The 12,754-nt window shown below is 43.3% G+C and overlaps 1 protein-coding gene across 4 annotated transcripts in view; it reads right to left on the bottom strand.

Moving 5' to 3' along the window:
- Positions 1 to 12,754, bottom strand: part of LOC101096765 (WASH complex subunit 2) — a 62,098-nt gene that overhangs the window by 26,932 nt on the left and 22,412 nt on the right. For all 4 annotated transcript variants that reach the window (XM_019813511.3, XM_019813513.3, XM_019813514.3 and 1 more), the window contains exons 13-19: positions 12,443 to 12,500; positions 10,882 to 10,941; positions 10,325 to 10,498; positions 7,512 to 7,639; positions 5,878 to 5,964; positions 2,579 to 2,680; positions 1,042 to 1,173 (exon numbers count right to left, since the gene is read on the bottom strand). In XM_019813511.3, the coding sequence (XP_019669070.3) occupies positions 1,042 to 1,173; positions 2,579 to 2,680; positions 5,878 to 5,964; positions 7,512 to 7,639; positions 10,325 to 10,498; positions 10,882 to 10,941; positions 12,443 to 12,500 (741 nt within the window). The remainder of the gene's footprint in view (positions 1 to 1,041; positions 1,174 to 2,578; positions 2,681 to 5,877; positions 5,965 to 7,511; positions 7,640 to 10,324; positions 10,499 to 10,881; positions 10,942 to 12,442; positions 12,501 to 12,754) is intronic.

The following is a 12,754-nucleotide window of genomic DNA, read 5'->3' as shown; positions in this document are numbered from 1 at the left end:
AAAGGGGGGCGGGTGCCTAAGTAGCTCAGTTGGTTAAGCATCTGACCTCGCCTCAGGTCATGATCTCGCGGTTTGTGGATGTGAACCCCATTTCGGGGTCAGTGCTGACAGCTCAGAGCCTGCAACCTGCTTCGGATTCTGTGTCTCTCTCTTTCTCTGCCCCTCCCCCTCTTGTGCTCTGTTCTCTCTCTCTCAAAAATAAACACTAAAAAATAAAATAAAAAATAAAGACTCATAAAAAAGAAGTTAAGCTTGCATAAATATTACATGTCTATAATTCTTGATACTGAAACATAAGGATCATTTAACAATATAAAATAAGGCCTAGGGGTGCCTGGGTGGCTCAGTCAGTTAAGCATACAACTCTTGATCTTGGCTCAGGTCATGATCTTACGGTTCATGAGATTGAGCCCTATGTTGGGCTCTGTGCTGACAGCATGGAGCCTGCTTGGGATTCTCTCTCTCCCTCTCTCTCTCTCTGCCATTCTCTTGCATGTGCGTGCACTTTCTCTCTCAAAAATAAATAAAAAAAGTTTTTAAATAAAATAAAATAAGGCCTAACTCATGTGAATTAGCATATGTTATAATTTGAGGGGCATACTTATTTTATTCTCAACTGTCATGAAAACATTAACCTTTAAACTAAATACCTTTCTTCCAGAAAAAGAAGAGACAGTTTTGTGAACATAGTCTTTGGTAACTGAACTTCACTGGATATAAAACAGGTAGAAAAAGAAAATATTTAGCAGCTGTAACTTTTTTTTTTTCAATGTTTATTTATTTATGAGAGACAGAGAGAGATAGCACACGAGTGGGGAAGGGGCTGAGAGAGAAGGAGGCACAGATTCTGAAGCAGGCTCCAGGCTCTGAGCTGTCAGCACAGAGGCCAATGCAGGGCTCGAACCCACAAACCATGAGATCATGACCTGAGCTGAAGTCAGACGCTTAACGCTTAACCACCCAGGCATCCCAGGATAGCTGTAACTCTTAAATCCCATCAAACAACTTCCTGCTCTTCTCCAGGAGAAACTTGCAACCCACCTCCTCATCACTGCTGAACAATAAGGCAGATGCTTTCTTTCTGGAGGGCTCAGAAGGCTTTGCTTTCTCTTGGCTCTGAGTTAGAAGAGACGATGTCTGCTTCTTAGCAGCTGTTGCCCCAAAAAGATTATCCTAGAAAAACAAATGACAGAAGAGTATGACAACTTCATACACATAAAACAAAACACTTCGATCTTCATGTCAAATTGTTAGAGAATAAATCTCTAGTCAGGTACAGAATATGTATAACAGAATATGTATAACTCAAAGGCAAAACACTTGGGAAGGAGCAGGAGGAGGGTAACTTGAGGATAAGAACACAGAACGAGGAAGAAATCCGGCCCCACTCAGGCCCGCTGTGGGTGGGCCCTGTATGTTCACTAGGGAGACCAGTACAACCCGTATGGCAGCCAACAACTTGGACCTTTCTATGAATTAGAAACCAGAGCAATGGATTACTAACAATAAAGAGAAATAGGGAGCTCTTTCCACTCTTCCATACCTACTGAAGTCACACACCTGGGACAGAGGGAAGGCATGACTTGTGTTTCTGGTTAATTTTAAAAAGACAAAACAAACTTAAGAAATAATTTACCAGATATAATCACTGGCCTACTGAAGAGTTGATTCTCATAGGTTGAATGGCATTTGCCAAGTTTTGTATAGTCAGGCATTCCCAAAGTATCTATTAAGGTATTTTCACTAAGGTAATAGAAACAAAATCATCAGAGGGCCTGAACCCAAGTTAGAAGAACACTCTCAACAATATACTACAGCAGGTGAATAATCCTGGTATGTAAAAATTCAATGAAAGGAGCCTTTAAGCAGGGTAGAGTATGGGAAAATAAGGAAAGGCCGTGCCAAAAATGAACTGGCATCCGATGGGGATACTAACGGCAAGAGCTAATATTTCCGATGTGCCAGGTACAGTATCAAGAGCTGTACATTAGTTGTGTCGGCTGCTACAATGACTCTATACTCTATTAAGCTATATAAGGTTCAGGCGGTTGAAGTTACTTGCCCAAGGTCCCTGATTTGCAAGTGAAAGCAGGGGTCTGGTGCCAAAGCCCATGAGCTTGGCCACGGCACAGTACTGCGTAAGAGGGAAGATTTGGTTTGTCTTCCCTCTTACTTCTTTCCCCCACTTTGCTCTCTCATGCAGGGCAGGAAAGAAAAACAAGGTGAGGACATGGCCATCTTCTCCTATTCCTGCTTTGTCCAAGACGTTGTGGATCGCTGCGTATAACAAAGATCCATCCTCTATATTTCTTACAGGTAGATTTTTTAAATGAAATCTACAAAGCCTTCCACAAGAGCTGGGCCAAGAATCTAATGTCCTGCCCATTGTACAGCTAAGAGGACTCAAGGAAGGAATCACTGAGACAAAAACTAAATATTTTTGTTATGTGAGCCTCAGATAGTTTGCCTCCCTATCACCTTGTTCTACTGTATGAGCCTCTGACTAGAAATCTACATCAACAATGGTTTTCTACTCCTCAAAAACTTATTTATCTTGCACTACAGTAACAATGTTTACCTCTTCATCTTCATCATCAAAAAGTGAGACCGACGTGGGGAGTTTGCTAGGCAGGAGAGATCCCTCTTTTGACTTACTCACATTTTGTGAAGAAAACAAATCCTGTTGGATCAAGATTAAAGTTCCTGGTTAACAAGACAGACCACATTCTTTGAAGTATCAATTAAACATAAAACATTGAAGACTATAATATAATGGCTGCGTGAGTCTAGGTCTCTTCGTGACAGAGAAAAGTGGCTGAGAACACGTGTCAGTTTCTCCTAGCAGAGTGCAGCACAGAACCCACATGTGAGAAAGAAGATGCCACCATAGAACTCCAGGTGGCCTCACTGGAGGTTTCTATACTCCCACGTGGACATTTTCCAATCTCTTATTGTGCTAAAAAAGTAGCAAAGACTTCCTTTTTTTGTCCTAAGAATCAGAATGATGAAACAGATTCAATACTGGAAATAGAGACTAGATTCCCAAATTACTGGATTTAGGACTTTGTTTTATTTACTAACACCCTCTTCTCCTCTTAGAAGAGTATTATACTGTTTCTTTCAAATAAATACGAATTCATATTTTATTTTAAAATGTTTGGTATTCTACTTGAACTATAGCTAAGAGATGTTGCAAAAGATCTGGTAGACTCTAAAAAACTTCCAAAATGTGATGGTGTCAGCCTATGATACAAACTGAGCTGCATGAATTAGAAACATAAAATGGGACACCTATTCCCTTAGGAAAGGAACGTGAATACACAAGAGCCAGACAATTAAATAGCACAAGAACATAGTTTCTAAGACCTCTCTGGATAATTTCTTTTTATTATGGAATCCACATCTACTCTCAAACATAGACCTAAAGATTTCATTAACTGAGAAGAACTCTTCTCGGCCCAATGGATTCGCCTGGACCCCATGGAGTTCCACGGGTTGGCTGAGGTAAAGAGACCACATAGGGGGAGCTACAGGCTCCCACGCCTCTCCTGCATTTTACACACTAGCAAGATTGCATTTCAGGAAAGATTTCACTGCACTGCTACACTTTTTCTTGCCCAGGCACTCTGATAGTACCCAATAAAGACAATCTATGACTGTGTACCTGGGACAAAGGCTTTGGTGGTGGTTATGAAACCTGTCTGCAAATTCTTTTATACTCTTGCCATCAACAAGTGGAGTCTGCATTCCTGCTCTTAAACCCTGGCGGGCCTTTGTGACTGCCTCAATAATGCTGCCATCCAGGGCTCAGTTACAAAAAGCCACACAGCCTCTGCACAGCTCTCTGGGGAATCTCACTTTGAAGCCCTGCGCCACCCCTGAGAACCCACCTTCCCTGAAGCTGCCATGCTAGGAGACCACATAGAGATAGAGACGGGTGCCCCGAGAGCCCCAGCTGAGTCTTTCTCACCCAGGTACCAGACCTATGAGGATTCTCAGCCCAGCCACCTTCAGACTGGAAGCATGTGAGAGACCCTAAATGAAAAGCACCTAGTTGAACCCAGTCCACTTCTAGAACTGTAAGAGATCATAAAACTTACTGGGGTTGTCAGCTACTAAGTTTTGGAGTGATTTATCTCACAGTAATAAGGAACTGGAATACCTTTTAAGTCACGGAAATTGCTCACATTTGGTTTCTTCATGTAATCGACAACTATTTGTTGGCTTCTCAAGTGCCAAGCACTAGTCTAGGTGTATGAGGAGGAAACAAAATGCCCTGCCCTCATGCAGATCATTCTAGCTTATTCTCAGCTTATCTGAGATAACCCACAAGCACACAAGAAGTGTCACACGGCAACACATACTGTGAAGCACAGAACGGAAGAGAGGGCAAGGAGTGCAGCGTGGCACATGCTAGCAGGTTTGTAATCATGCAAAGGGCCATTGAGGGAGACCTCAAAAAAGAACTATAGAAAGTAAGGAAGCAAGGCGTCCAGTTTCTGGGAACAGCACTCCCAGAGGGCAGGGGTCAGTGTGGTTGTGCTTGATGAGCAGGAGGCTGGGAGTGTGGATGAGACCAGAGTGTGAGGCCCCAACATGCCGTGCCAATGGGTCAGGAGTTTGGCTTAACTGGAGTCTGGTTAATTCCTATCTTCTGTACACTGCCGTCAATGAAATATAAGCCTCACAGGTTTTATTTACATCACTGGCAATCACTCCACTTCCAAAGATTTGTTCGTCCATCCTAGCTGTTAGTGCAAAGTAATCGTAAGAGCTTACACCAGAGTTTACAATTTCCTGAAATTACACGTAAATTTCTGCCGTGTCCACATATTTTTCTATGAAGAGGATTTGTTACATTCTCAGACAGGTCTCTGATCCCCTACAGGCCTAGCCTAAAATTCGTTCTCAAAGAACCTAGGCCTGTGAGAGTCAGATAAAGCAGTGACACTTCTGAGAGCTGATGCTGTTCCACCGGAAAGAGGTTTCTAGGCGGGAGCCTGTGAGGACCGAGGCTGGCAGCAAGCACTGCCCGCCCACACTGTTCCTGGTCATAAGAGGCTATGCCAGAATACATAACACTATGGCACTACGCCCACTACTCAGTGAGACTACTGAAAAGAAAATGGTATGTCGATTCCTGTTAAAAGCATCTCACTCATTGTGGATCAACAAAGAGCCTTCAATTTGAGCCTCCTGAACAGAGTATTTTCCTCCCATGAGATGTACTGGATTCAACACCCCTAAGAGTGAAAAGCATCACTCTAAACATGAGTTTTCAAGATATTAATTTCAGGGGCGCCTGGGTGGCTCAGTCGGTTAAGCAGCCGACTTCGGCTCAGGTCATGATCTCGCAGTCCGTGAGTTCGAGCCCCGCGTCGGGCTCTGTGCTGACAGCTCAGAGCCTGGAGCCTGTTTCAGATTCTGTGTCTCCCTCTCCCTGACCCTCCCCCGTTCATGCTTTGTCTCTCTCTGTCTCAAAAATAAATAAACATTAAAAAAAAAAAAAAACTAAAAGAAAAAAGATATTAATTTCAAAGAAAGAACTACAATACTTAATAAAACATCTTACACATCTACTGACAAAATCGTCATTTAGAAATAGTTTCAGGGCACCTGGGTGGCTCAGTTGGTTCAATGTCCAATGTCAGCTCAGGTCATGATCTCACGGTGTGTGAGTTCGAGCCCCGCATTGGGCTCTGTGCTGGCAGCTCAGAGCCTGGAGCCTGCTTCAGATTCTGTGTCTCCCTTTCTCTCTCTCTGTCCCTCCCCTACTTGTGCTGTCTCTCAAAAACAATAAATGTTAAGAAAAAAAAAATAATTTCTAATGTCATACCCAAGGACTAATTCCCAGAACTAAGAAAGAGAATTCCTTACCTCAGAGTCCTCTTCGTCTGAAAATAAACCTTTTTGAGTCTTTGTTTCTGACAAGGGCTTGGGACTTTTGTTGGAAGGTTGGGTAACCTTTGATGGGAAAAAAAAAACAAAAACAAAAACCTGAGAGTTAACAAATAAGAGAACTGGAAAGGAGGGTTTATTCACACGTTCACGTAGAAAACACTCTGAGTCTCTGCTAGGATAAAGCACTAGGCCGTGTGCCAAGGGAAAAACGATGCTGCGGACCTAAAACATGTATCAAATTTGTACAAAGAGGGGCGCCTGGGTGGCGCAGTCGGTTAAGCGTCCGACTTCAGCCAGGTCACGATCTCGCGGTCCGTGAGTTCGAGCCCCGCGTCAGGCTCTGGGCTGATGGCTCAGAGCCTGGAGCCTGTTTCCGATTCTGTGTCTCTCTCTCTCTCTTTCCCTCCCCCGTTCATGCTCTGTCTCTCTCTGTCCCAAAAATAAATAAATGTTGAAAAAAAAAAAATTTTTTTTTTAAATTTGTACAAAGAATTAATGCAAAAGAAGTTTCACAAGAAAGAATTTAAAAACTGGTATAAGTTAGGAAAGAAGACAGAAATAGCTCCCTGATAAATCTTTCAGGACAAAGCCTGGGTGCAGGAGATAGTACAGGCACGGACACTGCAGACAGAGGGAACCGCATAAGAGAAGAACAAGTTGAGACAGAGGGCACATCTGTTGGATCAACAGACTGTGGTAGAACAGACTGCCTACCTACAATGCGCAAATGGCACATGTATGATTGGAGCCAACATAGGAAGGTAGGCCACCCTAGGAGCCTGCTGGGCTCTGAATGCTGGGACCTAGGTGGTCAGCAGTGGGAAGGTGAGGGTTTCACAGTGAGGACACACACGATGTGCTTTAGAAAGAGGATGCATCAGGCCACCTGGCTCGATCAGTCAGAAGACCATGCGACTCTTGATCTTAGGGCCGTGAGTGTGAGCCCCACAATGGAAGTAGAGATTACTTAAAAATAAGTAAATGAATCAAGTTTAAAAAAAGAAGGAGGGAACGGGAGGGGAGGGGAGGGAAGGGGAGGGGAGGGAAGACAGATCTAACCATGGAAGATACTAAGGAAAGGGACAGCAGCCAAAAGAGCTTTAAAGCTGATGGGGATGCATCCAGTTGGCCAAATACAGGTTCATTTCAGTATCAAAAAAACAAAAAACAAAAAAAACCAAAAAACAAACAAAATGATGCTAATAGTTTATAATAGGTTGAATAGCATCCATGATCCTATAGAGATAACTAAAAAAGCAGGAAAGAGGGAGAGAAAGCTCTTCTGTTCTGTTTGGAAAAATGTCAGCTAATGTAGAAGAAAGGAGAGAATTAGAAAAACATCCTTTGGTACCCCTTAACGTGATTCAGGAAAAGATCATCAATAGATCAACCAACAAAGTGCTCAAATCCATCAAGTGCTCAATCTAGGTGGTAGGCGTTTGGGTGTTCACTGTATTCTTCTTTCACCTTTGCTGGATGTTGCACGATCTTAAGACACCATACACTAGAAAGGAAACACCACTTCCCTCTGGGTTCCAGATGAATTAACAAGATGTCCCAGGACAACACTTAACAAGACTTAACTACATTAAGTCTTCTTTCCCGCTCACCTTTTTTTCTGCCCTTGCTTTTTTTTCATCTGTCTGATTCACAGTGGCTTCTGGCAAAGCAGCTGCTTTTTCTTTGAACAGGTCTCCTTCCTCATCATCAAAGATACTGGCAGTGGATTTGACTTTGTCTTTAGAAAAGATACCACGGCACAAAATTATACTAAGGTCAAAAATCCCACCACTAAATTCACAGATTAAAAATCCTCCCCGGGGTGTCTGGGTGGCTCAGTTGGGTAAGCGGCTAACTTCAGCTCAGGTCATGATCTTGTGGTCCCTGAGTTCAAGCCCCGCGTTGGGCTCTGTGCTGACAGCTCAAAGCCTGGAGCCTGCTTTGGATTCTGTGTGTCCCTCCCTCTCTGTTCCTCCCCTGCTTATGCTCTCTGTCTCTCAAAAATAAATAAATGTTAAAAAAAATTTTTTAATAAAGTAAAAAAAAAATCCTTCCCTCCCAAGAAGTAAATACAAAATTATTATTTTTTTTTTATTAGTTATGAAGCAATTTGAAGTGGATTACATTGGATTTTTCAAAGAACACAAAAGAGCCCAAATGAAACACAGGACCAATGATTTAACCACCTGGCTCATACACTCATCCAAGCAGCCAGCATCTTATGCTTAGGGTAGCTTGGACTAGCATAAAAGGTAAATAGAGACCTAAAGAAAGAAAGATTATTTAAGAAGCAACCACCCAAAAAAAAAAGAAAATTGGGGGGTGGGGGCATTTGGGTGGTTCAGTTGGTTAAGCATCCGACTCTTGATTTTGGTTCAGGTCATGATCTCAGTCATGAGATGGAATCCCATGTCGGGCTCTGCGTTGGGCATAGAACCTGCTTGGGATTCCCTCCACCCCAGCCTTTCCTTCTGCCCCTCCCCCGCTTCCATGCCCTCTCTCTCACACTCTCGCTCCCTCTCAAAAATAATAATAATAATTAAACAACAACAACAAAAGAAGCAACCGTCCTAGGAATCTGTGAAGTGAGGGTTGGCTCCTCTTTGTAAAAAATCAAACTACTGGGGTGCCTGGCTAGCTCAGTCAGTAGAGCATGTGGCTGTTGATCTCATGGTTATGAGTTCAAGGCCCATGTTGGGTGTAGAGATTACCTAAAAATAAAACCTTTAAAAAATAATAATAAATAAATAAAAATTAAAAGTCAATCTATAGGGGCATATAAAAGCAAATACTACTGGAATCTCCCCCATAACTCCACCAGCCCACCCAAACAAGACGACCACTGGGAACACACACATCTAATTTCCCCCAGAGGATATGCTAGCATGCTCACTTTAGTGATTCACAGGTAAGGCTATAAATGACAACATGATTCTAATAATAGGTCTTAGGATTTACGTTTTTCACTTAATCTGCCTAGCGAATCTTCCCATGTTAACATATACAGACTTCATTCTTTTTAACACTTCACCAAATTCCACTAAACAAGAGAACCGTAATGTAACCTAGGGATGAGCACCTGGGGAGTTTCTGACCTTTCACTACCAGGAGCACTGCTGCACTGATTGAGCTGTGCATCACTGAAAGGAGGACATTGATTTGTGAACGTCCCAGGGGAGCGACAGCTGCCAACTTACTTGTGACTCTTAATCAGTTCTCAGTGATAACCCACTAAGTGAGAGCCCTCCCAGACCCAGAGAGGCACCACCAGCTTTAATCACTGTCATTTTAGTTGGCCTAGATCTCAGTGTGTTATGCGTCCGTTTGTACTCTTTCTGTAATAACCAGGTGGTTATTTCCCTCAGGTTTCTTCTCCTATCCTTACTTCTCACAGCCACCCCTGGAAAAGGAGCTAAGTCCAGGAAACATGCTTCTCACTGAATCCTGGTTCATCTAGTCTTTATAAGACAGAGTCCTCATGTTGCTGGAAACTGTGTGCACCTAGTAGTTTATCCTTCTTTTCTGGAAAAACACCAAGTGTGACCCACAGACCAGCAATCTCTGCCCACCAGGGAGCCTGTTAGAAATGTACAATCACAGGCCCCAGCCCGTACCCACCGCATCTGAATCTGCATTCTGACAAGAGTCCCAGGAGACTCACCTGCACATAAATGAACAAATAATTTAGGAGAGAGACTTCATGAAAAGACAGGCTTAAATTTGAGGGGAGAAGAAAGGAGAGTGCCAAAGTGGCCAAGGGGCTGAAAACCCTGCCATACAAGAAAAGATCAAGGATATGTAGGCTTTCTGGCCAGAGAGGCTGGCAACTGAACAGCTAACATGTGGCATTCTGTCATACAATTTACTAAGTGCTGCCAGAAGAAAGTGTGATTAAAACTTTGTAATTCCAGGGGTGCCTGGGTGGCTCAGTCAGTTAAGCGTCCAACTTCGGCTCAGGTCACGATCTCACAGTTCGTGGGTTTGAGCCCCACGTCGGGCTCTGTGCTGACAGTTCAGAGCCTGCTTCGGATTCTGTGTCTCCTTCTCTCTGACCCCTCCCCTGCTTGCGCGCTCTCTCTCTCAAAAATAAATAAACATCAAAAAAATAAATAAAATAAAAACTTTGCAATTGCAAAGATCACAACTAGAAATCTTCAGCAGGTATTACAGGGGAACAGATTTCAGCTCTCCATGAGGCAGATAATCCTAGTAATTAGTTTCCAAAGCAGGAAAGATTGGTTGATAAAACAGAGACTTCTAAGGCACCATGACTCCTGCAGCAGAGATGAAGCTCTGTGGCAGGAGAGCTTGAGGAGGGACCTTGGCACGGCAGGACACAGACAACACGACAAGCTTTATGCCCTTTTCCGGTCAACATTCTTTCCCTGGCTGAATTCCCAGAAAAAGAGGCTGGACCAGGTACCTGTCTTGGAAGGTTTGCTGGAGGATGCCGCAAAGAAGTCATCATCGTCATCTTCATCATCGAAGAGGCCAGCAGGGGCTGGAGGGTACGGGCTTTTCCTTGGAGCAGGCTGCTCAGGCTTCTGTGGTTCCTTCAGTGATGGAACAGAGGTGGCACCGAACACATCAGTGTCTCCTGTGGGTGGAGGGACAGGGCAGCCATAGCTGTGAGCTGGTGTGTGTGGGTCCCCTGGCTTTACAGGAAAAAAAAAAAAGGACCACCCACCAAGAACATTTAGCTTCCATTCATCCCCAAAATACATTAATAGGACCCAGTCATCCCCATCCTTTACTGCTACAGAACATCCCACGATGCAAATCACCTGGTCACTGAAACACAAGTCCAAGGCCACTGACTTCTAAGAGAATATGAGCTAACACCAGTAAATGAGCTCTTCCCATAGGCTATTTGTTGCCCTCTGAACCGCCTCCTCTCCAGCAAGCAGTTAGATGACAGTTTTAAAAATGACAAAACAGTACTTATTTGCTTTTTAAAAAAGAAACCCTAAATTAGGGTACCTAAAAATACAGAAACAGCTCCTGCTGGGATTTTCTTTCCAGGTTTGGAGGATGAAGACACTAAAAATGAGAAAGAAAAAAATAACCATTTCAGAAAAGATGACTTTTCTTGTTAAATGTACCTAAAATGTGTGCAACACAATACATAGCTAAGTGGAGACCTTTTAAAACTAATTTTTCCCAAAAGAGCCATTTTAAAACTCCTTAGCTTTAGCTTATTCTTCTCTCTACCAGCATTACTTTTTTATTGGCGTTAATATAATCTAAGCTGTGATTCCCTTGGACGATCACTCTGATCAAACAATAGCAGTGGGGTTGGGGCGCCTGGGTGGCGCAGTCGGTTAAGCGTCCGACTTCAGCCAGGTCACGATCTCGCAGTCCGTGAGTTCGAGCCCCGCGTCGGGCTCTGGGCTGATGGCTCAGAGCCTGGAGCCTGTTTCCGATTCTGTGTCTCCCTCTCTCTCTGCCCCTCCCCCGTTCATGCTCTGTCTCTCTCTGTCCCAAAAATAAATAAACGTTGAAAAAAAAAAAAAAAATAGCAGTGGGGTTAGTTGGGGAAGCCAAGGAAGGGGTAGAACACAACAGGGAAGGCAGAAGCAGAGCAAGCCGGGGTCCTTAACAGTTTCGCCTCTATCCATTCCAGTTGGAGAACAAACAAGTAGAAAGAACAGCAAAAAATGTGAGACATCAACAAAAAATATGAAGACAGTAACAGTAAAGAGAGAAACTAGCATCCACTGATGCTGAGAAGTGGAGGGCAGGCAGCAGGACATCAAGCCAGCCAGTGTCACAGCAAGTTCAAAATCTGATGACTGATGGCCCAAGGAGACCGCTCACTTCACATAACTAAGTCCCAGTTCCTAAGAACTACCACATACCTAATGGAATAAAATTTGTTAAGTTTTTTTTCCCTTTCCATGGGTGCTCCACAAAGGATTCTGACGCACACCAGACTATGGAATTAATGACCTCCAACTTATATACAGAATTTTAGAAGTGTTTCTTTGAATTAAAGATGATTAGAGATGCCTGGGTGGCTCAGTCGGTTAAGCATCCAGCTCTCAGTTTTGGCTCAGCTCATGACCTCGCAGTTTTGGGAGTTCAAGCCCCAGGTTGGGCTCTGCACTGACAGTGCAGAGCCTGCTTGGGATTCTCTCTCTCTCCTTCTCTTTCTGCCCCTCCCCTGCTCACACTGTCTCTGTCTCTCGCAAAATAAACAAACAGAAAAGACTACTGAATTAAACATGATTAAATTAAAATATCCTCAACACTGCTCAAGACTACTTTCCTTCTTTGACTTTTTATGAATTCTCCCCTAAGGAAGAGACAAAACCATGATGTTGGCTTATAAGTGGCACTTTTGGCTTTTCCAAGACATGAATTAGTCATTACACATGAAAATTAGCTGTTTTTTACTAGACCAAGGCAAGCAGAACAGCTTCCTGCCTAACAAAGAAGCAAGGCCTAGGAACAACTTCAGGGGTTCCATCTCCTAATGAGAAGTAAACTGTCTTGGAAATCTGTTCCCGAACAAGAAGAGTCAGCCTAAATCCGAGCTCACCTGCATTAACAGAGCTTCGAGCTTCCTGATCCTGAGGGGCTTCCGTGAAGAGATCACTCTGGTTGTAATAAAGCATAGGACACAAAACTTCAAAAAAGCAGACGAAAATGTAGTTGCATTGTGGATTTCTAAAGAAAACTACCTCGTAAAGTTTAAAGATACATATTTACTGTCCTGCAAGAAATTAATTCCAAAGTAAAGACTATGGCAAAATCAGACCCTTAAATGGTTTGGGCCTACCCAGGAACTAAAACACAGAAGAAGACAGCAAATAAGGTAAGAAACAACTCCTTGATCAAGTAAATTATTCAT

The sequence above is a fragment of the Felis catus genome, chromosome D2, assembly GCF_018350175.1.
Source record: "Felis catus isolate Fca126 chromosome D2, F.catus_Fca126_mat1.0, whole genome shotgun sequence".
Classification (NCBI taxonomy): Eukaryota; Metazoa; Chordata; class Mammalia; order Carnivora; family Felidae; genus Felis; species Felis catus.
The sequence above is the reverse complement of the archived record's forward strand: the minus strand, read 5'-3'. Positions and strand labels throughout refer to the sequence as shown.